The 23,542-nt window shown below is 40.6% G+C and overlaps 1 protein-coding gene and 1 long non-coding RNA gene across 2 annotated transcripts in view; both read right to left on the bottom strand.

Moving 5' to 3' along the window:
• Window positions 1-757: 757 nt before the first annotated feature.
• Window positions 758-23,542, bottom strand: part of LOC147918006 (NBPF family member NBPF6-like) — a 44,135-nt gene continuing 21,350 nt past the window's right edge. The window contains exons 7-13 of the mRNA XM_087417839.1: window positions 7,425-7,639; window positions 6,313-6,364; window positions 5,258-5,472; window positions 4,181-4,232; window positions 3,170-3,384; window positions 2,116-2,167; window positions 758-1,292 (exon numbers count right to left, since the gene is read on the bottom strand). Of these exons, the coding sequence (XP_087273965.1) occupies window positions 1,040-1,292; window positions 2,116-2,167; window positions 3,170-3,384; window positions 4,181-4,232; window positions 5,258-5,472; window positions 6,313-6,364; window positions 7,425-7,639 (1,054 nt within the window). The 3' untranslated portion in view covers window positions 758-1,039. The remainder of the gene's footprint in view (window positions 1,293-2,115; window positions 2,168-3,169; window positions 3,385-4,180; window positions 4,233-5,257; window positions 5,473-6,312; window positions 6,365-7,424; window positions 7,640-23,542) is intronic.
• LOC147918007 (uncharacterized) lies at window positions 8,482-21,618 on the bottom strand. Its single transcript, XR_015555451.1, has 3 exons — window positions 10,547-21,618; window positions 9,312-9,377; window positions 8,482-8,544 (listed from the first exon to the last, which is right to left on the bottom strand). It is a non-coding gene; the product is annotated as an uncharacterized LOC147918007 (long non-coding RNA).

Genomic DNA, 23,542 nt, shown 5'->3' with positions numbered 1-23,542 from the left:
GGATGAACATCTCACAATTATTCAGAATTACCTGGGGGCAACTGGCTCTTGTCCTTTCACCTCCTCGTGATCATTTTGGTTTTCTGCCAATAAATTAGGAGGACGGTTACATTAAGCAGACCCTCCTTCACAAATGCCCAATCCTGTGTCCAGTCCCAGCACAGGGACATAAATATATGGAGTGTAATAACAGGCTATTGTGAGAGAAATATTCCAGGAAGTATTAGGTAGGGCCTTGTAAGAAGTCACTGGTTGGCTTTCTTGAGCCATTGGACAAATCTCCCTGATATGATAGGTCATCATCATAGTACTATATGTCCTGGGTCTGTGCAAACACTTCAACATATCCTTTTATTCAGAGATCCTAGGGAACTACCTAGCTGCTTCCTAGAGGGTTGCTGCAATAGTCATGCTTTGTCTATCTGAAAAGCTGTTCATGGTTTAGAGGAATTATACACCGAGATGAGACTGATGAGTGGAATCTACACACCATCAAATCAAAAGAAGCTTCAATGCTGTAGAGAAAGAGTGGCCATTCATGGCGTAGGGAAGTTCTAGGGCCCTGTCTTGTTCAGGGAAAGCTAAGAAGTGTCGGTGGTGCTTATGTTCTGCTACTCAGATGACTCCTGAGATGAGATAAGATAAATCAAAGGAGATAGACTCCAGGTTGAGAGAAGTGAACCAGGGTAGTGAAATCTCTGAAGGTAGAGCTAAGGCTGCCAGTAGCCTTAGTCAGGCATCAAAACTCACGGGACACTGCTCAGGAAAAAAATTAGAGCATTACATGCGAGATAAGAGATTTATTCAAAATTAGGAGGTCTGAAAGTCACCTTCTATGCTGTAGAGTTACATGTGTCTGACAGGACCACCTTGGGTCCAGTGATTGGCCAGTGGGACAAACATGATAGAGGTGTGGTCTAGACTAGAATTTGAGCGAATTTCACTGATTCTTGGACTGTCTTATTTCAAACTCAATCCGAGAGCCTTTCAAACCAGTATGTAAATATAGGATCTGCTTATGGGGATTAAATCTCACAGTCTAGACAGCTTGTGGGGAGCAAAGACTATGGAGGCTACCTGGGAGACGAGTTGGAATTTCATCACCATTAGAATGGAAGTGTTCACTGCCTACATCCAGAGCAGAGCCACCTTCCTGTTCATCCAATGTCAATTTGCCCTCACTGTAAGGCTGGTCACAGTCAGGCTCTTCTTGGCAAATGGAAGAGGGCAAAGCACATTCATCCTGTGAGTCCTGCAGCATTTCTTTCTTTTCAAATTTCTGCAGCTCCATGCTGTGCCAGGAGGAAGAGGATGACAGAAGATTAAACTAAGAGAATCAGACACCATGGCATCCTACCTGATTTTGATGGCAGGTGAAGAAAGTGGTCACAGAAGCAAAGTGGCAGACGCCTTGAGAGGAAAAGTCTATCCTCCTATATGAGGAGCAAAGTGTGGCTGCCATAGTTTAACAGAGAGAGAGAGAGAGGTAGGGGGTGGGGGAGACAGAGAGCAGCAGATGCTCAGTTACTGGCCACATAACCAACTAATGATGGAGGCTGCACTCTCCCTGTGTGCTACAGTCATGACTCCCAGCACACACAGAGGACTCAAACAGTGGCTTCAACCCTTTTGCATACATTGCATTGGATTTTATATGAGGTGTGGAAGTGAACACAGCCCTTGAGGTGTCAGAGACTCTCAGATACTCTACTTTCAAGAACCATTTTCTCAATATTTTGATATAATATGAATTTTTTTTCAGTTTATTCTCATACATTCAAATGTTGGCAACATGGTGACGCCAAACAGGCACAAAGTGGATATGCATCTCCCCCTGGTTTTAACCACACAGGAGAGAACAGCTGATTACAGGAATTCCTGAGTTTGGTTAGTTCACCTCCGTCAACTGACTCTAGGTTACTAACCTTGCCAGGGATTAAGAAATGGAAACCTACACGACTATCTCAATGAAAACAGACAACGTTGTTAGAAGAGATATTTTACTGTTGGCTGAATGGCTGAAATAGTTATCTTCAGCACTTTCTGTTTTTCCCTGGATGTGAGGTCTCCAGAAGTCAACCTATAAATTCACAGACCACAAATCTTCATAGTTACCCAGGGGTCATTGGCTCTTGTTGATCCTCTTCCTCGTGATCATTTTGATTTTCTGTAAATAAATTCAGAGGAGGAGGTCACACTAAGAAAATCACACTTCACACGTGACCAACTCAGTGACCACTCAGACCACAAGGAGTGCAAGACATAATACTCTGTCAGGAATATTCCAGGACACTTAAGGTTAAGTCTTGTGAGAAGTAGACAGAACTGCTTCCACACCCACTGGGGAAATTCTGTCCCTGATCTGACACAACTTTCTCCCAACATCTGTGTTCTGAGTCTGTGCAGTTAATAATATATTTTCACCAGAGACACTGGGTAATTAGCCTAGCTATTTTCTAGAAACATTTCTGCAATATTCCTTTACCCATGAGATTTTGTGGTTGTTGATGGTTTACAGAAATTTATACTTGACAGGAGCTGATGGATGCGTTGTGCCAACTGTCATATCACAAAGAATCTTTGTGTTACACAGAAACAGTGGCTATTCACAGATCAAGGGTCTTTCAGATGCCCAGCCTTGCTTCATGGAAACCTACAAGCAAGGTAATGGTAGAGTTACTTATGTCCTGGTTTCAGATGAATGCTTAGCTAACATAAGCCAACATAGAGAAGACGGAGACAGGGGCTGAGAGCAGTGAAACCAGGAAAACCACCTCTCCTGAAATAGAGGCAAGCCTGCCAATGTCTTTGGACAGTCACAGAAACTCCAGGGACACTCTACAAAAACAAAAATTAGATCATTGAAGATGACAAGAGACATCTGACCCATAATAGGAGGTCTGACAGATACCTCCTGTAGATGTCCTGCCATGGTGGGTGTGAGTTTGTCACACCTGACTTGGGGTCAATGGCCTGACACTGAGCCAGGGTGGCAGAGGGTGTCACCTGGATCTAGGAAGGGATGAAGCCTCCTTGACCCACCAGATGTCTGTGTTTCATAATCCACCCTTGTCCCTTATTTACACCAATATGTGTCTATAGGGCCTGTCTTCAGAGATGACCTTCCTCAGCCTAGAGAGAAGCTGGGGTACATGTGTGTTGAGGCTACCTGGAAGAATACTTGAAATTTCATCCCCTTCAGCATGGGAACATTCACAGGCTACATCCAGAGTTGAGCTGACTTCCTGTCCGTCAAATGTGACTTTGCCATGACTATAAGGCTGGTCACAGTCAGAATCTTCTTGGCAAATTGAAGGACTCAAAACACATTGATCCTGTGGCTCCTGTTGGACTTCCTTCTTTTCAACCTGCTGCAGCTCCACACTGTGCCAGTTGGGATAAAGGTGACAGATGATTAAACCAGGAAGATCAGACACCATGGTGTCCCAGCTAGTTTTCATGGGAGGCATAGGGAAGGATCACAGAAGCAAATGGGCATTCCCCTTAAAAAGAGAAATAACTACCCTTGTGTATGAGGAGCAGAGTGTGGCTGCCAGGCGTTGGGAGAGAGAGAGCAGCAGATGCTTAGTGCACTGGCGACACAGCCATCTGATGGAGGAGGAGACTGAACTCTCCCTGTGTGCTTCAGTCACAGCTTCCAGCACACACAGACAACTAAAACAGTGGCTTCAACCCTTTTGCATACATTGCATTGGAATTTATATGCAGTGTCCAAGTGAATACAGTCCTTGAGGCATTATAGACACTCAGATAGTCTGCCTTCAAGAACGATTTTCTCAATATTTTGATATAATATGAATTTTTTTCAGTTTATTTTCATGTATCCAAATATTACCAACATGCTGATGGCAAACAGGCATGAAGCAGATATGCATCTCCCTTGGCTATAACCACACAGGAGAGAACAGCTGCTTGCAGGAAACCCTGAGTTTGGTTAGTTCATCTCCATCAACTGACTCTAGGTTACTAAACTTGTGCGGGATTAAGAAATGGAAACTCACACAACTACCACAATGAAAATAGACAACATTGTTAGAAGGCGTATGTTGTTGTTGGCTGAATGGCTGAAATAGTTATCTTCGGCACTGTCTGCTTTTCCCTGGATCTGAGGTCTCCAGATGTCACCACTGAAATTCACAGCCCCCAAATCTTCAGTTACCTGGGGGACACTGGCTGTTGTCCATTCTCTTCCTCATGATTATTTTGATTTTCTGCAAATCAATTCAAAGACAGTAGGTCACAGTAAGCAAATCACACTTCACACATGACCAACTCAGTGACCACTCAGACCACAAGGACATTAATATTCTCAGGGCAAGAATAGAATATTGTGGCAGGCATATTTCAGGATGCCTAAGGTTAAGTAATGTGAGAAGTGGACAGGACTGCTTCCACACCTGAAAGGAAATTCTGTCCCTGATCTAACAGAACTTTCTCTCAATATCCTGTGTTCTGTGTTTGTGGAAACAGTTGATGATACATTTTCTCCAGAGAACCTGGGGAATTAGCCTACCCATTTTCTAGAAGGGTTGCTGCAATATTGGGCTGTCCCATCAGATATTGTGGTTGCAGATTGTGTAGAGAAATTTATACTTGAAACTAGACTGATGGATGAATTATATGAACCCTCAAGTCAAAAAGAATCTTTGATGCTACAGAGAAAGAAAGGCTATTCATGGTTTGAGGTTTGCCAGAGCCCAGCCTTGCTTCATGGAAACATACAAGCGAGGCAATGACAGAGTTGTTGATGTCCTGGTTTTCAGATGACTGCTTAGCTAAGATAAGCCAATATAGAGAAGACAGAGATTGGGGCTGAGAGCACTGATACCAGGGAAACCACCTCTCCTAATAATATAGGCAAGTCTGCCAATGTCTTTGGACAGGCACAAAATTCCAGAAACATTTTACAAAAAGAAAAATTAGATGATTGCAGTTGACAAGAGACATTTGATCCACTCTCGGAGGTCTGACGGACACCTTCTATAGATGTCCTGCTGAGGTACGTGTGAGTTTGTCACACCTGACCTGGGGCCAATGGCCTGGCACTGAGACCAAGGTGACTGAGGTGTGGCCCGGGACTAGGAAGGGGTGAAGCCTTCCTGACCCACCAGATGTCTGTGTTTCATAATCCACCCTTGTCCCTTATTTATACCAATATGTGTCTATGGGGCCTGTCTTCAGAGATGACCTTCCTTAGTCTAGACAGGTTGTGGGGAACAAAGAATCTGGAGGCTACCTGGGAGGTCAGTTGGAGTTTCATCCCTTTTAGAATGGGAACATTCACAGGCTACATCCAGAGCAGAGCAGACTTCCTGTTCAGCCAATGCGAATTTGCCGTCACTGTAAGGCTGGTCACAGTCAGAAACTTCTTGGCAAATTGAAGAAGGCAAAACACGTTGATCCTGTGAGTCTTGCTGGACTTCCTTCTTTTCAACCTCCTGCAGCTCCATGCTGTGCAAGGTGGGACAAAAATGAAAGAATATTAAACCAGCAGGATCAGACACCATGGTGCCCTAGCTGGTTTTGATGGGAACCACTTGGAAGGGTTACAGAAGCAAGGGGGAAGTCCCCTTAAAGAGAAGTAACTATCCTCATATCTGAGGAGAAGAGTGTGGCTGCCGTGGGGTGGGAGAGAGACAGAGCAGCAGGTGCTCAGTGCACTGGCCACATAACCACTGATGACGAATGAGATTCAACTATCCCAATATGGTACAGTCACGGCACAAAACACAAATGGAGAACCATACCAAGGGCTAGCACCATGTACCTGAGTCATGTTGAATTTAACATACAGCTCTTGAGGCATTGTAGACTCCCAGAGATGCTGTGCCTTCTAGACCTCTTTCTCATACTTGTCACATGACAAGGAATTTTTCCTTTTTTTGTCTAGGTTCTTTTCTTGGTGTTTGCTTTGCTGGTTACTTCTTTACTAATTCCTTTGCTAGTTACCTTCCTAACAAGGAACTAAGACAACTGTGTAGGAAGTAGATATGCATCTCATCCTGGTGTTCAGTTACAGGAGAGAATAGGTATTTTCTGTGTGTGCAGGAAATCCTAAGGCCAAAGGCTTAAATGACCTAAGGGGTCATACTTACAACCCCACGGAGACAACAGACACCCAAGTTAACAGGGCCATTTCATTGTTGGTGAGAGAATTCAATCCACACGATCAGCAGTTGTGCTTGTCCTTGCATCTGGCATCTCTGATGCTCTTGACCTCACTTACTGTTCTTTCTGAGACCCTCTCCATATTTTACCCAGCCTTTACTGCTCCTGATGATTCACAGTTACCTGGGAGTGAGTGTTTCTTGTGCTTGTTCATCCCCCTCATCTTCAGGATTTTCTGCAAACCAATTCAGAAATGTCTAGTCAGCTATTTCCCACTTCACTGTGGGAAGCCAACACAGTGGCTTCAATGGCCATAGACACATAAAGTTCTGTGTATGAGTTAGTATTGTGCTGAACTTCTAAATCATTGTCTTTAAAGAACTGCCCTAGCATGGATTTCTGATGCATCAGGCAGTGTGTCTCTGATCTGATGGATCAACATCATGGCATGCTGTGCCTGAAATTGTGCAAAAATTTAAATTGTCTTTTGTTCTCCATATCACTGGATACTTGTCCAGCGTCCATCTCGATTTCTACAACTGTATCCTCCACTCTGCCACAAATCCTGCCATAGGCACAGGCTCTATGTCCCTTCACTCTCACATCGAACCTCCTCCTTGCTGTAAGGAGAGGAGAACAACCCTGTCCCACGTGCCTCCAACTGGGGAGTTCATAGGCCCTCCAAGTTGACTTCTGTATGTTATTGAGTGAAATTCTCTCTATGGAAAGTTTCCGGTCTAAACAGGTTTTCCACCACCGAGTTCTACTAAATCAAGTACCCTATCCAACCCCACACAGTGAGGGGCTCTCTTTTTTCTCAAGTGCATTGGTAAATATTACAAATTACAGATACCATCAACAGGTTATTGGATCCATTTACAGATGAGGAGAAAAATATCAAGGAATAAAAATCAACTGCTCGCCCACTGTTAGTAAAGACAGCTCTTAGGCTGGAGCCTGGAAACTTCCACATTTAGTCCAGGGTTCTTTGCAGTCTAACAAGCTGCCTCCTGTCATGTCCTCCTTTCTGTGCTCTAACACTGGGTGAATGCTACCTCCTGCCCCAAAGACCATGGTCCATCAGGGAGGAAGCAGACATGTGGAACACTATGACCTCCACCCTGTGCATTTCTCCTCTCTGTTCCCACCCAGCCAGTCCTCGTCCTGTCATGGCCCCAAGTGTGATGTGGAAACCAGGACAGCTGGTAAAAACATTACGAGTGCAGGTGAGGAGACTCTTATGTGCTGGGGACCCTGGAGGGGCTCAGGGCAATCAGGGCCTGTGGCCACCTTACCTGGGCTGAGTTTGCGGAAAATGCCCTCTGCCAGCCTGTGTCCTTCAGCCAGTCTCTCTCGGAAGCCCTGCCCCTGGCAGTTGTCAACGTCATTGTGTATGAGGAGGTCCTTGAGGTGCTGACTGAGTAGGATGGAGATGTCTCTCCCTTCCTGTAATCTCTGCCATAACCAGGTCAGCTGTTGTTCCTGATCTCGAATTAGGACACTATATTCCCTAAGGTGGGATAGTAGAGAAAATTTAAAAGTGAGAAGGGATGACTGATAAGATTCTAAAGATTTTCAAAAATATTTCTCAGAGAATTTCCCCAAAGAGCCCTCGAAGCAGAATTCTGGCACCAGTGTGGTGTCCTGCATGTGGCAAGGACAAAGAAGAAGGTAAAACAAAGGCTTCCTCTCTATGAGAGAGTGATCCTTTAGGACCCCTTGACATCCCATTCATTGTTTTCTTATGTAAACAAAACCATGTCTTGCTACACCTGCCTCATAAAGATATCCCTTCAGTTCCTCACTTCAGCCATGTCCATTTCCATGCAAAAACACATAGTGCCTCATGTAGTGAATGGACACAAAATCAGACACAGAAATGTGGACAGGTACAACTGGTGTTAATTGGACAGAACATGAGAATGACAGGGTCAAGAAGCGAGCATTCTTTTGAATGAAAGGATAAGAAGACATAATCACTCAGGAGGTGATTGTGATTAAAGGGAAATGAGGTAGTGCTTGCACAACATCGTGAATGTAACTGCAACTGAATTGTTCACTTGAATTTGGTGAATTTGATGTTATATGAATTTTAGCTCCATAAGTTTTATTTTCTAAAAAAGTGAATGAGGGTCTGAATAATTAGAGTGCATAAGTTACCAATTATTGTTCTTTAATTGTTTTATAAGTATTTGTGCATATGTGCCTGCCATGAAAATTTCTGCCCTTCTCCTGGCCCAGATTTCCTCCTTGCCCCACTTCTGAGATTCCTACCCCTTCCCACCAGCCGCTCTACACAGAGCTCTCCTTACCTAAGCTTCTGAGCTAAGGTTGACTCCTCTGCCAGATTCTCCTCATTAGAATGCAGCTCCTTCTTCAACACGGATTCAATGATGTCTTTGCACTCTCCACACTCTGAGAAAAGACAGAGAGGCCTGCCTCAGTGGAAAGCTGGCTGTGCTGCTGTGGTCACCGCCTTCAAGGGAGGAGGCAGGGTCCATCTCTCTCTCTGTCTCTCTCTCTCTCTCGGAGAGAGATGTAACCCCAGCACCAGGCTCTCCGCTGGGATTTCCACATCTTATTCCTCAGCCTCTCAACTACATGGCATTTGGTTACGCCCTGTTTTAGAGCTGAGCAAAAAGAAGCCCCAAGTCATAGGGAGTAACTCCACAGATGAACTGGCCAGAATTCGCATCCCCTGAGACTGACCCTGAAGCACAGGCCACTTGACCAACACTTGCAGCCTCTTGAGTAAAACACTAAGCAGGGGCTGGAAGTAGCGATTCCGGTGTGCTTGAGAAAGCCCCTGGACTACTAACTGTTGGTTCCCCTGAGCTCAGAATTTTAAGCACAAGTATCTCAAAGATAAAAAAATTGATGTGAATAGGATTCTAAAATGTTAAGCATGTGACCAAAAAGCCTTGATGCAAACACACACAGACACTCATAACGTTTGAGTTCAATTAAAAATAGTAGAAAGAAAAACAATGTTTACTCTGTGCGGAGAACTGTATTAGGAGCTTTACAGAAATAACTCGTGTAATTCATTGCAACAACTCAAAGAAGTAGGAACTATTACAGTATTATTTTAAGAGAGGAGTAAACTGAGGCACAGAAAGATCTGCAGCTTGGAATTGAGCCCAGGAAGACTAGCCCAGAGTCCATGCTCTGGACCACTGTACCTTGTTACCTCGACACCAGGGTCTTGGGTGACATCTTTCTTCTTTATTCTCTTCAAAATTTGTTTCCTACAGTTATGTTACGATTATAAGGAAAGATGTAAATAAAACTTAGTTTGTCCTTTCCCAAAAGCTCATGTCTTCACTTGCTTCAATGTTTACTTTTCTCTGTGTCAGTTATTTTTAATTAACCCCCTCAATGGTTTATTGGAAAATGACACCAATTCAGGCTCAGAGTTGTCAAGATTCCTTCTAATCACTCTGTCGTGCACGGGCCCCCGTTCTCACAATTCCTTTCATCACTACAGCCCCCTCTTACTGAACAGGAGATCGAGCTCCCAATTGTGAGTCTGACTGCGGGATGGAACGATCTGCCCCACACACTGGCTTGAGTTTTTCCTGGGGCTGGTGGCCTCCCCCAGTTACCCTCATTCTCACTTTGGCCACAAGTCTCATAGCCCAGACCCTCAAGGTCACCTGGACCTGCTGGCCGTCCTGCATCACTGAAGGTTCCCCAGCTCAGAGAGAGACAGAGGGGGTGGTACAGATTCACTGATATCCCCAGAAACACCCTCCACCTCACCACAGGGTGTCAAATGGCTTCCTCAGGCTCAGGAAGAAGAGCCTTGCTCAGGAAGCTCAGCTTCCCTCTCAGCAGGGTAGTCTCTGTCTTGATGGCATCCCTCATGGATATCACAGTTTCAGTGAGGAGCAGACTCATCTTCAAGCTCCTTTAAGGCAGGTACCATCACCTGCTTCCTCCAGTGTGTACCATCACCCCATTTCCCCAGTGTAACTAGCACAACGCTTTACCAATGGGACCTCGGGGAAGCTTGAACTGACCAAGTTCCTTAGTCCCAGACATTTAGGCCAACAGTGAGGCAGGATCTAATTCAGTACAGAGAGGATCCTGAGAGAAGCAGTTGATCCTGTTTCTGAGAGAAACAGGCAGTTCTGACCCTGCACCAGGAATCAATAACTGAGATTTTAACTCTAATTCCACTCTGTACCTACCTCACTGCAAACCTGAGAAAGTCCCTAAACTCTTTGGGCCTCAGTTTTCCCATGCTCAGCACACTGAGGCTAAGATACCCACTTGTACCTTTCCTGGATCCTGGTCAGAATGAAAGTTATTTTAACAAAGGGAATAGAAGATAAACTCTGGAGAGTTTTTAGCTTCTTAGAGGGAAGACTGTGATCATTCATCATTTTGGTGACCATGACCCTGTCAGACTTACTGTATTTCTGCAGCTGGTTGGCCAGGATGTAGGCAGTCACTTGGGATATAAGGAACTTCTCTCTAAGGTCTCTGAAGTCCTGCTTGCTTTTTGCCAGCTGGGATTGAAGATCCTCTTTGATGTCATCTTAGGTGCCCCTGCCTTCCACTTGCCTAGGACATGCTGATACACAAGGCTGTCTGGTCTCTTCTGAAGGTCATCACCAATGGTGACCGCCCCTCTGCAGCCACTCTCAAGAGTTGTCTACCCTTGTGCTGATACCACTGACCTATCTCTTCCAAGAAAATATCTAAGCATATTTCTCATTGTTCATTCCTGTGTGTTTACAAAAACATCAAGGCAGAAAGAGTTCTCAACAAATTTTATTTTCTTAAGGGCTGTCATGAAGTCACCCCATCTTCTCCTTCAATTAAAACAGATCTTAAGGCTTTTCCACATGTGAAAAATGTCAACCTTTTAGTCTCTCACGATGTTTGTCTCTGAATCTTACCCATATTTTCTATATCCATTAAGAAATGTAGGGCAAAAACAGAGTATCATACAAAGTGAACGAATAATTAATTTAAAAAAATGTTTTCTGTCTCGACTCTCTCAGTGTTGCTGCATCCCTGTGTTCTGTCAGCTTCCTTTCCCTTTGAGTGAACATTTGTTTTCAGGTCTCTCAGTTATATACTCGTGAGTGGAATGGTTGAGTCATATGTAACTCTGTGTTTCACTTTTTCCGGACCTGCCAAGCTATTTTCTAAAGCAAAGCAACTATACCATTTCACATACCCACTAGCAATGTATAAGAATTCTCATTTATCCACAACCTCCCCAACACATGTTATTGTCTTTTATTTGTTTATGTCATACTTGCTGGTGTGAAGGGAGATCTCACTGTTGCATTTTCCTAATGACTAACGATATTGAGCATCTTTTCAGGGGTTCATTGTTTGATTTGTATAGATTCTTTAGAGAAATGTCTATTTAAACTCTTTTGTCCATTTTGAAATTGGGTTTTCTTTTTCTTGCTCAGTTGCAAGAATTCTTTATGTATCCTGGATACTAGACCTTCATCAGATATACAATTGGCAAATATTTCTCCCATTCTGTGGATTGTCTTTTCACGTCCTTGATAGGGTTAATTGAAACACAACAATTTTTAATTTCGATGAATCCAGTTGGTCTATTTATTCTTGGGTTGCTTGTGCATATTTAAGAAACCACTATCTAATCCAAAGTCAGGAAGATTTACACCTATGTACTTCTCAAAACATTGCTTTTTGAATGAGAATTTTTCTGGGTTTCAGTTAGGGAGGAAGGTGGGCATTATTTAATTCTGTCTCCTGTCCATTGATTCATATTTCTCTCAATTGATGTTCATTGCCTGTTACCCCCTCCTATGGAGCATCTACTGGCCTATTACAGAAATTTGGGAAAGGGTGTCTATAAATATTCTGGCTTTGATTCTGGTGAGAGTCCTGGTCATGTAATTGAGCTGGTCTTAACCCCACCCAGTTGCACAAATTGCTCAGGGCCTTTCAAGTTGAGCAACTGACTGTCTCTCTGAGGAACACTTGTCCAGCAGTCCAGGTTGTTCTAAGGCTGGAGTGAACTTCCTCAGTCCACCTCGGACAGAGAAGACTGCAGGAGTTGGACCCAGTCAAGACTTTCATCTCTGGTCTTAGATGGAAACCAGACCTGCTTCATGGTTTCAATATGAATTGGTTCTTCTCCAGTTCCTTTCACTATATGCATGATTTCTTGCTGGAAATGGTGGAAGGATATTTATTTTAGAACATCTTGTCTGTTCTTTGCTAACTGTTGTCTGTCTGTGATTTTAAAATGGGTAAAGGAGAACTCAAAGTCAAATATATTCTCAATGACTATTATGGTTCATGCGTACTGTCAGGTGATCACACTTAATCCTGTGAACTATCTTATTGCTCAGATAGTATCCTTGTCCTGATGAGAAAAAAAAAAAACTCAGATTATAAAATTTCACAAGGTCACAAATGTAGTGAAGAGGGGAATGGGGATTACAATTCGGTTCTGTTTGGCCTTCAAATCCAACCTTGTATCATTCTATCAAACTGAACAACAGTACTTTTGCTGGACTAAGTCTCAGAATTTGTTGTTCTAAGATGATTTTCCCAAGACTGCAGTGTGTCATTTTAATATTTTTTGAGCTTTTAAATTTAACTTTTTTCCTTAAATTATACTTTACAGTGTTCTGTTCTGTTGCTTTGTGTTTCTTCTCAAGGGATTCCTATTAACGATGTTCGACATATGTTACCTATCTTCTGTCATTTGTCTCTTCTTTTAGTTTTGTCATCTCTCTCTCTCTTTTTTTGCATGCCAGCAGTTCTTTATTAAGGTATAATTTCCATAGAGCAAAACTTTATGGAATAGCTCAGTGAGTTTCACATATGTATGCAATATATAATCACCATCCAGATCAAGATATAGAACATTTTCCATCATCCCCAAAAGTTCTGCTGTGCTCCTTGCCAGTCAACACTCAGCCCCCAAATAATGACTATATGCTGAATTCTCTCACCATAGATTAATTTTGCTTATTTCTTTGCTTCATAAAAATAGAATCATACTGTATGTTCTCTTTTCTTTTGATTTCTTTTACTCAACATCTGATTTTGAGATTCAATGCAAGTGGTTGTATGTGCTAGACATTTGTTTCTTTAATTGGTTGGGTGTTTTGTTTTTTTTTGCCAAGTAATATTCTATTGTATGATTAGAGCACATATTTATGATCTGTTTTTCTGATGATGGACAGGTGTATTTTTTGCCTATTATGTATAAAGTAACTATAAGTATTCTTGAATAATTCTTTTTGTGGAGATAATGGACTCCTTTCTCCTGGGTATATATTGATAAGCATGGAATTGCATGGTGAAATGGAGCAAGTGTGCCGAGTTTTGCTAAGCAGTTGTTGTCATTTTCCATTTCCATAGTCCATTTCCATTTGTTCTACATTCCCATACACTTAGTATTTTCAACTTTTTTAATTTTAGCCATTCTATTAGCTGTGTAGTGATATCCCATTTTTATTTGAATATGCTTATTGGTCATTTGGATATCTTCTTTTCAGAAGGGCCTTTTCAAATCTTTCTCTTGGTTTTTTTTTTTTTTTCATTTTCTTTGTGATTTATAGGAGTTCTTTATATATTTTGAATGAGTGCATTGTCAGATATATGTATTGCAAATAATTATTCCTGGTCTATAGATGGCCGTCTCAGTTTTTACACAATCCTTATGGTGAGCAGCTTTTGTTTTTTATGAAGCACAATTTAATTGATTTCTTATTATGCTGAGTGCTATTGTGTCCTGTCTTAGAAATATTCGCCTATGCCAAGTTCGTGAAAATATTTCCTAATTTTCTTTACAAGCTTTATAATTTTAACTTTCACATCTGCAATTAATCTCAATGTGTGGTGGGAAGTGGTTGTTAGTATTACCTTTTGGAAAAAAAAATTTTTTTCTCTACCACCTTTTATTGAAAACTCTTTCATTTCCCCAGTGAAGAATATTGGTGTATTAATATTTTTTTAATTCAAATAACTGTACAAATGAGGGTATATTTTTTATTCTTTTTTCTTTCATTTTGATATATTTATGTTTACTTACAAAGTGCTATAGTTTTTTTAATTACTGTAGCTTTAAAGAGTTTTGAAACCGAGTAGATTAAGTCCTCCATCTGAATGCTTCCTCAAGAGTATCTTGCCTTTTCTAAGTTGATTTATTTTCATATATATTTTAAAATTAGCTTGTCAATTTCACCAAAAATGCAAATGCATTATTAATCAGAATGACGTTGATTTGACATCCCAACAAAACTGAGTCTGACCATCAATGAACTTGATATACACTATATTTCTCTATTTACTTAGTCTTCAATTTCTCTCAACCATAGTTTTTAGGGGTCTTGCATCTGCTTCATTATATATATATTCCTTGCATTTAATGACCCGAGATGTTAATCTCTATTGTGTCTTATTGAATTTCACTTTCTAACTACTAATTTCTAGTATAGATGAATACAATGAATTAGGAAATCAACTTTATTGAGGTATAATTTAGGTCCAGTAGACTGCATTGCTTTAACGTGTACAATTAAATGCATTTTGACAGATATGTACACTAATGAAACTACTGCTACAATCAGATGCAGGCCATTTCCATTACCCCAAAATTTTCTTGTGAGTCTTTTCAGTCCATCACTCCCTCCACCCTCAACCCCAGGCAACCACTGTCACTATAGATCACTGCTTTGTGAACAATTTTATATAAATGGAAACATACATGGACTCTTTTGTGTCTGCCTTCTTTCATACAGCACAATGATTTCAAAATTCATCCACATACTACATGCATCAATAGTTGTCTTTTTATTGCTGAGTAGGATTCCAAGTATATGCCATATTTGTTTATACATTTCTCTCTTACTGGACTCGTGTGTCGTTTTTGGCTGTTATGAATAAAGCTATTATGAACATTCACATTTGTGGATATGTAATGGTGTCTTACCGTAATGTTGATTTATTTCCCGGCTGGCTAACAAGTTAAGCTAATTAACCATTCGTATATCTTGTTTTGTGAAGTGTCTATTCAGGTCTTTTGATCCCTTGTTTTATTGTGTTGATTATCTTATCAGACTACATGATATATATATTCTAGAGGAAAATCCTTTGTTAGAGATAAATATAATATTATCTCCTATACTGTGCTTTCTCTTGAGGTTCTCCTAATGGTATACGTGTTTGGAGATAAAGATACAGAAAGGTAAAGATAGTTTTGTTTTCATGTTCTAGGAAATCATTTGCTGCCTACTTTAAGCTTGCGAAAATATTTTCCTGGGAAGTTTTATAGTTCTAGCTTTTACATATATGGCTATGATCCGTTTTTAGTTAAATTTTGTGTGATGTGCAAAAAGGTTTGATATTTTCTAATATGGATATCTAGTTTTCTATCACCTTTTGCTGAGAAGAATGAATTTTGTCCACTGAATTGCCTTGGAAACTTTGTTGAAAATCAATTGACCATATGTGTAAGGGTCTATTTCTGGTCTCTCTCTTCTCTTCCATTGATTGATGTTTCTTCCTTTTTAACAACACCCCACGATGTTGATTTTTGTCACTGTATGGTAATTCTGGAAATAGGTAGTGTCACGCATTTCCCTTTATTCTTTTCTTGTAACACTGCTTTTCCTATTCTTGATCACTTACATTTCCAGATAAATTGAAGACTCAGTTTGTGAACTTCCACCAAAACATCTGCCTGAAATCTGATTGGGATTCCATTGGATCTATCGACAAATTTGAGGAGAACTGACATCTTTTTTTTTACTATTTATTTATTTATTTATTTATTTATTTATTTTTTGTGAGGAAGATCAGCCCTGAGCTAACATCCGTGCTAATCCTCCTCTTTTTGCTAAGGAAGACCGGCTCTGAGCTAACATCTATTGCCAATCCTCCTCCTTTTTTTTTTTTCCCAAAGCCCCAGTAGATAGTTGTACGTCATAGTTGCACATCCTTCTAGTTGCTATATGTGGGACACGGCTTCAGCATGGCCAGAGAAGCCGTGCGTCAGTGTGCGGCCAGGATCCGAACCCGGGCCGCCAGTAGCGGAGCGCAGGCACTTAATCGCTAAGCCACAGGGCTGGCCAGAGAACTGACATCTTAACCATACTGATTCTTCCAATCCACGACAATGTTTAGCTCACCACTAATTTAGTTCTTTTTTAATTTCTCAAAGCACTATTTTTAGTGTACTCGTCTTACACATATTATGTTAAATTTATCCCTAAGCATATCAAGATTTTAGATGCTATTTTAAATGAAATTGTATTTTGTATTTCATTTTTGAAATAGTCATTGCTAATGTATAGAAATATAACAGGTTATTTTTATTGATCTTATATTCAGCAACATTGGCAAACTCATTTATTAGTTTTAGTGGGTTTTTTGTAGATTCCTAAGGGTTGTTTACATACACAATCATGTCAGCTGTAATAAAGATAGTTTCTATTCTTTCTTTCCAATCTGTATGCTTTATTTTTCTCACTTTATTGCACTGGTTAAGATCTCTAGTATATTGTTGAATTGAAGAAGTGACAGCAGGCTTTCTTGCTTTTTCTCTGTCTTAACAGAAAAGCATTCAGTCTTTTACCATTCAGAATAACGTTACCAGTGGTTTTTTCAAATCTGCTTTTAGTTAGGTTGAACGTGCTGCCTTCTATTTTTAGTATGTTGGAGTTTTATGTGTTTTTTAATCATGAAAAAGGTTTTCAGTTCTGTCAAATGCTTTTTCTGCATATATCAAGATAATTATATGGTTTTTCTATTTTGTCCTGATAATATGGTTGACTTTTTTGAAAATATGAAATGTGTTTATTGAATTTAGGGCTATGAAAGTTATTTTCTAATACTTTAAACCGTTCTAACAGCTATATTGAGATATAATTTACATGTACTAACGTCCATGTAATTAAAATGTACAATTTCATAAGTTTGTTCATATATATACATCCATAGTCAAGACAGTGAGTGTATCTATCACCCCCAGAAGTTTCCTTGTGCTCCTAATAATTCCTTCCTCACAGTCCCACCCCAGGAAACCAACCCTTGGCTTTCTGTCACAAAAGATTAATTTGCATTTTCTAAGTTTTGATATAAATGGAATCATATACTATGTGCATTATTTTGTTTTGACGTTTTTTACTCAGAATAATTATTTTGAGATTGACCCATGTTGTTCTGTGTATCAAGAGGTCATTCTGCTAGACTGAGTAGCATTCCATGAGATGGATACACCACAATTGGTTTTCTTCATTCACCTGTTGATGGATTTGGATGGTATTCTGGCATTAAAAATAAAGCTTCTATCAACAGATTTGTGTGGATATGTCCTTTCTTTTCTCTTGGGTGGAATGCTGGTGTCATTCGGTAGCTACAGTTTTCATATTGTTAAAACTTTCAAAATGTTTTCTAAAGTAGTTGTACAATTTCACATTCCCATCAGCAGTATAGCAGAGTTCTAGTTCCTACACATCCTTGCCAATACTTGGAATGGGGATTCTTTTCATTGTAGCCATTGTAATTGGTCTGCAGTACTTTAAATTTGCATTTTCCTAATGATTAATGATTTAGAGCATCTTCTCACGTACTTATGTGCCTTCCATATATATTCTTTGCTGAAGTATCTTTACAAATTGTTTATCCATTTTTCAAATGAGTTGGTCTTCGATTATTGAGTTTTGACAGTTCTTTATTGTTCTAACTAGAAGTCCTTTATCAGATATATAATTTACAAATATTTTATCCCTCAGTGTGACTTGCCATTTCATTCTCTTACCAATGTCTTATGAAGAGCAAAAGTTTTTAATTTTGATGAAGTCCAAATTACCAATTTGTTCTTTCATTAATTATGGTTTTGGTGTCATATCTACGAGATTGTTGTCTAATTCAAAGTTATAACAACGTATCTACTATGTTTTCTTCTAGAAGTTTTAAAGACTTAAGGTTTACATTAAGGCCTATAATCCACTTTAGGTTAATTTTTGTACATTGTGGACAGTATGGATCCAAGTTCATGTATTTATTTATTTTCATAGCATACGGATATGTCATCTCCATATTCATTTGTTGAAAAGATAATCTTTCACCACTTATGGAGAGATTATAATTCTTACAAAACTTTGCTTTTCACATTTGTCAAAAATCTGTTCTCCATATAGGGTTTAGTTTATTTTTGGACTCTATGTTCTGTTTCATTGATCTATTTGTCTGTCAGATGCCAATACCAATCTGTTTTGATTACCGTCACTTTACAATAGATCTTCAATTCAGGTAGAGCTAGCCCTCAAACTCTGTTCTTCATTTTATAGGTGTGTTGGCTATGCTAGGTCATTTGCACTTTTATATTAATTTTAGAATCAAATGGTCACTTTCTACCAAAGATACTTGCTGGGATTTTGAGAGCAATTGCACTGAATCTTTAGATCAAATTGGGAGAAATGGACATCTGAACAATATTGAGTCTCCTGACCCTTGAACAAAAAAGTTCTCTCCATTTTCTAGGTCTTCATTAATTTCTCTGTGAAATGTTTTATAACTTTCAGTCAGATTTACCCCTAAATATTTCATATGTTTGATGCTCTTGTAATCGTATTGCTTTTTACATTTTAATTAGGCATTGCAATCACACAAAACACAATTGATTTTTGTATATTGATCTTGTATCCTGCTACAAACAAATGCTTTTTAGATTCAAGCCAGATATGGTAGTGATAATATTTTTGGGGACTTATGTCTTTGTCTGTTTGAGAAGAATCTTATTCCATTCACTGGGAGCTTTATCACCAGCCCATGGAAGAGGAATAACTCAGCCCATATCAAGTCCTATGTCTGGCAGAGATTGTACAAGGGCTCTTCTGGACCAATGCTTGTGAAATGTTGCGTGTGTTCTTTAATAAGCTTTCCTTAAGACTAACCATTCAGTTGGTGAGGCTGCTAATCCATCCTTGTATTTAGCTGTAATAGTTGTAAGATTTGCAACAGTTGTAAGATTTAGGGGCCAATGTTCTCCCTTATATTTAAATTTAATCTTCAACAGTCTATTCCAGCATTATGTACTGCCAGAAGCTTTCAAATGCTATGCAATGATATATCCATCAAATATCATGAGTTTGTGCCCAGTTCTGACTAATCTTACTTGTGATGTGATCTATTATAAAATGATACCAAGAGCATTAACATAATTAATAGTGGCAGGCTCAGGGGGTTTGGTTGTGTGACACTCAGTAGCTTTGGAGACAGTGGCTCCTACTCTATATCGGAAGTAGATGTTCACTCCGATCAGTATGTAAGCATTGGCGCCCCGATTCTGCAACAGATTCTGTAGTCCCTTGTGTCAGCTTCATTTCCCCAAGGCAGGATGAACAGCCTTCAGTTTAAATTATGTCAGTTGGTGTGTGTAGCACATTTAAGTCACATCTTTAGTCACTGACTTTTACATCCAATCATGTAAAGCTTGCTCACCTGGATGACACATAAGGTCACATTCCCAGTAGGTCAGATGATGTGCCTCAAAGAAACCAAAGTATCTATTTGTCATTATGTGTCTCTGCTAAAGTTCATCCTTGGTGGGCTAAAACAAGGCTCACAAACAGCTTTAAATGTGTTTTATTTATGTCTGTCTAATGGTTTTTTAAAGTCCAATTACTCAAATGAGTTGACTTTATAGTCCTGAGATCTGTTTCCCGATGCTCTGCCTATTTGACAGGACACAAGAGTCAATATAAACGGATTTATTCCAATTAGTTTATGACCAAGCAATCAATCACTATCTACATTACACATAATCTATACATTGGGTTGATTATCTCCTTCCTTCTTTTACCTGTGTCCTGTTGGATGTTGAGATGATCTAACATTACTTGCCACGTCCATTGACATCTTGAATTACAATTCTGTTACCAAAAAAAAGCTGTTTTACTTTGTTATTCCTCAATGTCACCATAGGATGTGTTTAAATCTGCATATTTGTGAGCATCATTAGTAGTTAACATCTATGGTACTCAACTATTTGCTTAGGTCAGAGACTAAAATTTGAAAATAAGAAGTTCATTCTTTATTGTTTTTTCTCTTGTCTTGAATATATCATTTCCATTTCAGGGGTGTGTGTGCTGTTGTGCTGATCCCTGATCTCTCTTCAAAAAGTCATTGTTGGCCAAAGCCAATTGTGGATAATCTGTGACACAATGATTGCAGATCATGGGCTAAATATTTAGTGTCCATTGAGTCTGAAATTTTGCTAAGGATTTGGTTCCAGAATTGTGAAATGCTACTGTGAGGCAGCTCATCTGGAACTTCAAAAGCCCCAAACCTTTTTCTCACCACTTTGTGGACCTTGTCATAAACTCAGTTCATCCTCTTCTTGGGCCACCTACCACAGGATCTGTTTCATTGCATGGCCCTAGATGCAGAGCCACTTTCCAGCTTGTTTAAGTGCATTAAGGGACTCCTGTTTCTGTAAGATCAATGGAAATAAGCGGTGTCTGTTGTTTGGCATTTGGGCCATCATTAGGGTCAGGTGGGGCATTTGTTTTCTCCAGAAGTCATTAGGTGCTGTTAAATGCAACCACTTTTCTCTCGCTACACTACACTTGATCCCACTCATGCATTATATTCCCTAATACTTCATTTTCTGTGTGGGCCCTTGAGCGTTTTCCTATTCATGGCCCACCCAGAGAGCATTATTAAGTCTTTTCAAGTCCATCTCTGTGCTCCTTCTGTTGATTTTGCTATGATCAAAATATAATATGTGACATGAAACACAAGCAGGAGTCCCATGCCAAGGATTTCTGACTTCAATGATGACAGCTGGGACACTCCCTGAAGGACATGCTTCAGATGCTTCTTGACCTGACACTTAGGGAAGGAGAAAGCACAGTGCCATTATCCAGCTACCATTCATCCTCTTCCTCCTTTCACCAGGATGAGCTCACTGGTGTCTGTTATTGATGTTCTCATCTACAGACAACCCAGGCTAAGCTGAGAAGAGTCACCTGTCAGCTCACTTCAGTAAGGATTTGTATACCCTCCCTCAGTATCCCCCGGTATAATTAGCACAATGCTTTACCCACAGGGGCTCAGTAAATACGCTCATTGAGCTCAACTAACTTAGAATCCAGGTTGTCTAGATAAGCAGATTTGTTCTAGTTTAGAGAATTAGATAGGTTAACAGTGGGGCAAAAGAGGGGTGCTATTTACTCTGTTTCTAAGAGTACAAAGTCATTGTGTTCATCAACCACATGAGAATCAGAAAGCTGGGATGTTAGCCCCAGAGCCCCTACATTCTCACCATAAACTTGGAAGTTTCTTTTCTCCCTTTGTACCTCAGGTATTTGATCTGAAAATTGAGGATAAATAAGTTCTAAAATTCTAGAAATACGGTCAATATTGAAATTATTTTTGATGTGGAGAGACACTCCTGAAGTCTGGAAAGCATTTAACTTATCAGAGACAAGACAGATCATCTGATCATTATAGCATGGATGAACCTGCAAGACTTATTAAACTTGCCTCTGTGTTTATCCAGCTGGCCAGGAAATAGCAGCTACTGATATGAGCAGTTTCCTCTGGAGACCTTGGTAGTGTTGACTGCTTTGAGCCAACGTGCAGCCCAGGCGTTGGCTGTATCTGGAGAGGCTGAAAACTGGCTGAGGTCCAGGGTTTTTGGGCCAGGCAGGTCATCCAGCTGTTGGGAAAAACCAAAAGGGGTCGAGGACATCCACTGAGGTCATCCCTAGACAGCACTGGCCACTCCCTCTAATGACCCACCACCACTACACTTCTCATGTCTTCCTGGTTATTACACTCAGATCCCTGTGAAAGTTGGAATATTTTATTCATCTCTGTATTCGTTGCTCCTAGCACTGACCCAGCACTGAAGAAGCTCTCAGCAATATTCCTTCACTGACCAGATAAAAGCCATCGCAAATCTCCAATTATCTTACTATATTCCTGTCCCAAATGTCCTGTGAGGGATGCTCTCCCCTCTCTCATGATGTAGCATATCCCCTTCCTTAAAGAGGTGCCTGCCCTACCCACTCCATGCCCTATGACACTCACCTGTGGTCAGCTCTGATGAAGACAGGACTATCCTCAGGGATTCCTCTCAGTGGTTCACCCTGTCATTAGGAAGAGATGTCCTCGACCTACCTTCCCATCTTCTGGGCTGCCACAACACCATAGTTTAGCAGAGCTACCAGACTGTGTTGAAACTATCTGTTTGTATTCTTCCTCTCACTGCTTTGATTTTCTTAGGGAAATCTTATTGATACTCTGAACTCCAAGTTCTTAACATAGCATAAGGAAAATTAAGCACTCAATAAATATTTAAGAGATCTTGTTTATAAAGACTTTATCAACTGTAAATGCAGAAGAATATTATTAGTATCACTGCTTCAGATGCAAGGGCCTCCTACTCTGGCCCCTCCCGACCTTCAGGCAGTACTGTTTAAGGTAAGAATGGAGATCACCAACCCTTCTCCAAACATCATTTATCCCTCTAAGCCCACACATACCGGGAGGACATCCACTGTGAGGCCAGTTCCTAGGTCGAGGCTGGGGGTGGTCTGGGCAGAGCCTCATGGTCACATCCTCCTCCTCTTGGAATTGGTGCTTCCCAGCAGTAGAAACCAATCCTGATCCATTCTGTGGATTTCTCTCACAGGTGCACAGGTTCACTGTCGAGTAAGTTACTATCCCAGTCCTCACTGCTCATCTCAGGCTGCTCCTTGAGGAGCCGCACGATGCTGTGCACATTCCTCAGTTTCCCTTGACTTTTCTGAATTCAACTTGTGCTTATTCTCACCTCCTTTGGAAAATCCAGCTCCATATTACCTGGCCCTTCTTTGGGTTGTTCTCGCCCTCTAAACCTGCCAATTTTCTTTCTTCCATCTGCTCCCTCTGTTCTGTGTTTTCAGTGTGTGGGCTCAGCTCCCGATCCTGCAGGAGACACACAGAGAAGGGACCAAAGCCAGATCTCAGCTGCAGTTCCCAGAGCACGTTTAACATGCATCTCAGTCCATTACGCACTCAGAGAAAACTGAGCAGGGCCTTTGGAGAATCTGAATAAGAACCTTATCTTCTTGATAAGGAAACTGAGGCCCAGAGACATTAGATTTTCCCAGCTCCCTCACCACTTGATGGCAGCAGAGCCCCCACACAGCCTTGGCTGCAGCTTCCCTGTCCAAAGCACCTACCACAACTTCACGAACTGAAAGAAAGAAATTTCAGAGAACTTGGGATCAAACATAGGTATTTCCACTGTTAAAACAAAAATATCAGAAGGGCCTTTCTTGGGACAGATCTTTTCCCACAGTTATGTACTTCTTATTTATGTTCAGTTTTTAATCACTGGCTGATAGATTGGGATCAGAGGACACAAAAGTATTGAATAATACTTATCATAATCAGAAATAAAATG

Source organism: Ceratotherium simum, chromosome 2, assembly GCF_057802395.1.
Source record: "Ceratotherium simum simum isolate JZ-2026a chromosome 2, ASM5780239v1, whole genome shotgun sequence".
In the NCBI taxonomy this organism is placed as follows: domain Eukaryota; kingdom Metazoa; phylum Chordata; class Mammalia; order Perissodactyla; family Rhinocerotidae; genus Ceratotherium; species Ceratotherium simum.
The sequence above is the reverse complement of the archived record's forward strand: the minus strand, read 5'-3'. Positions and strand labels throughout refer to the sequence as shown.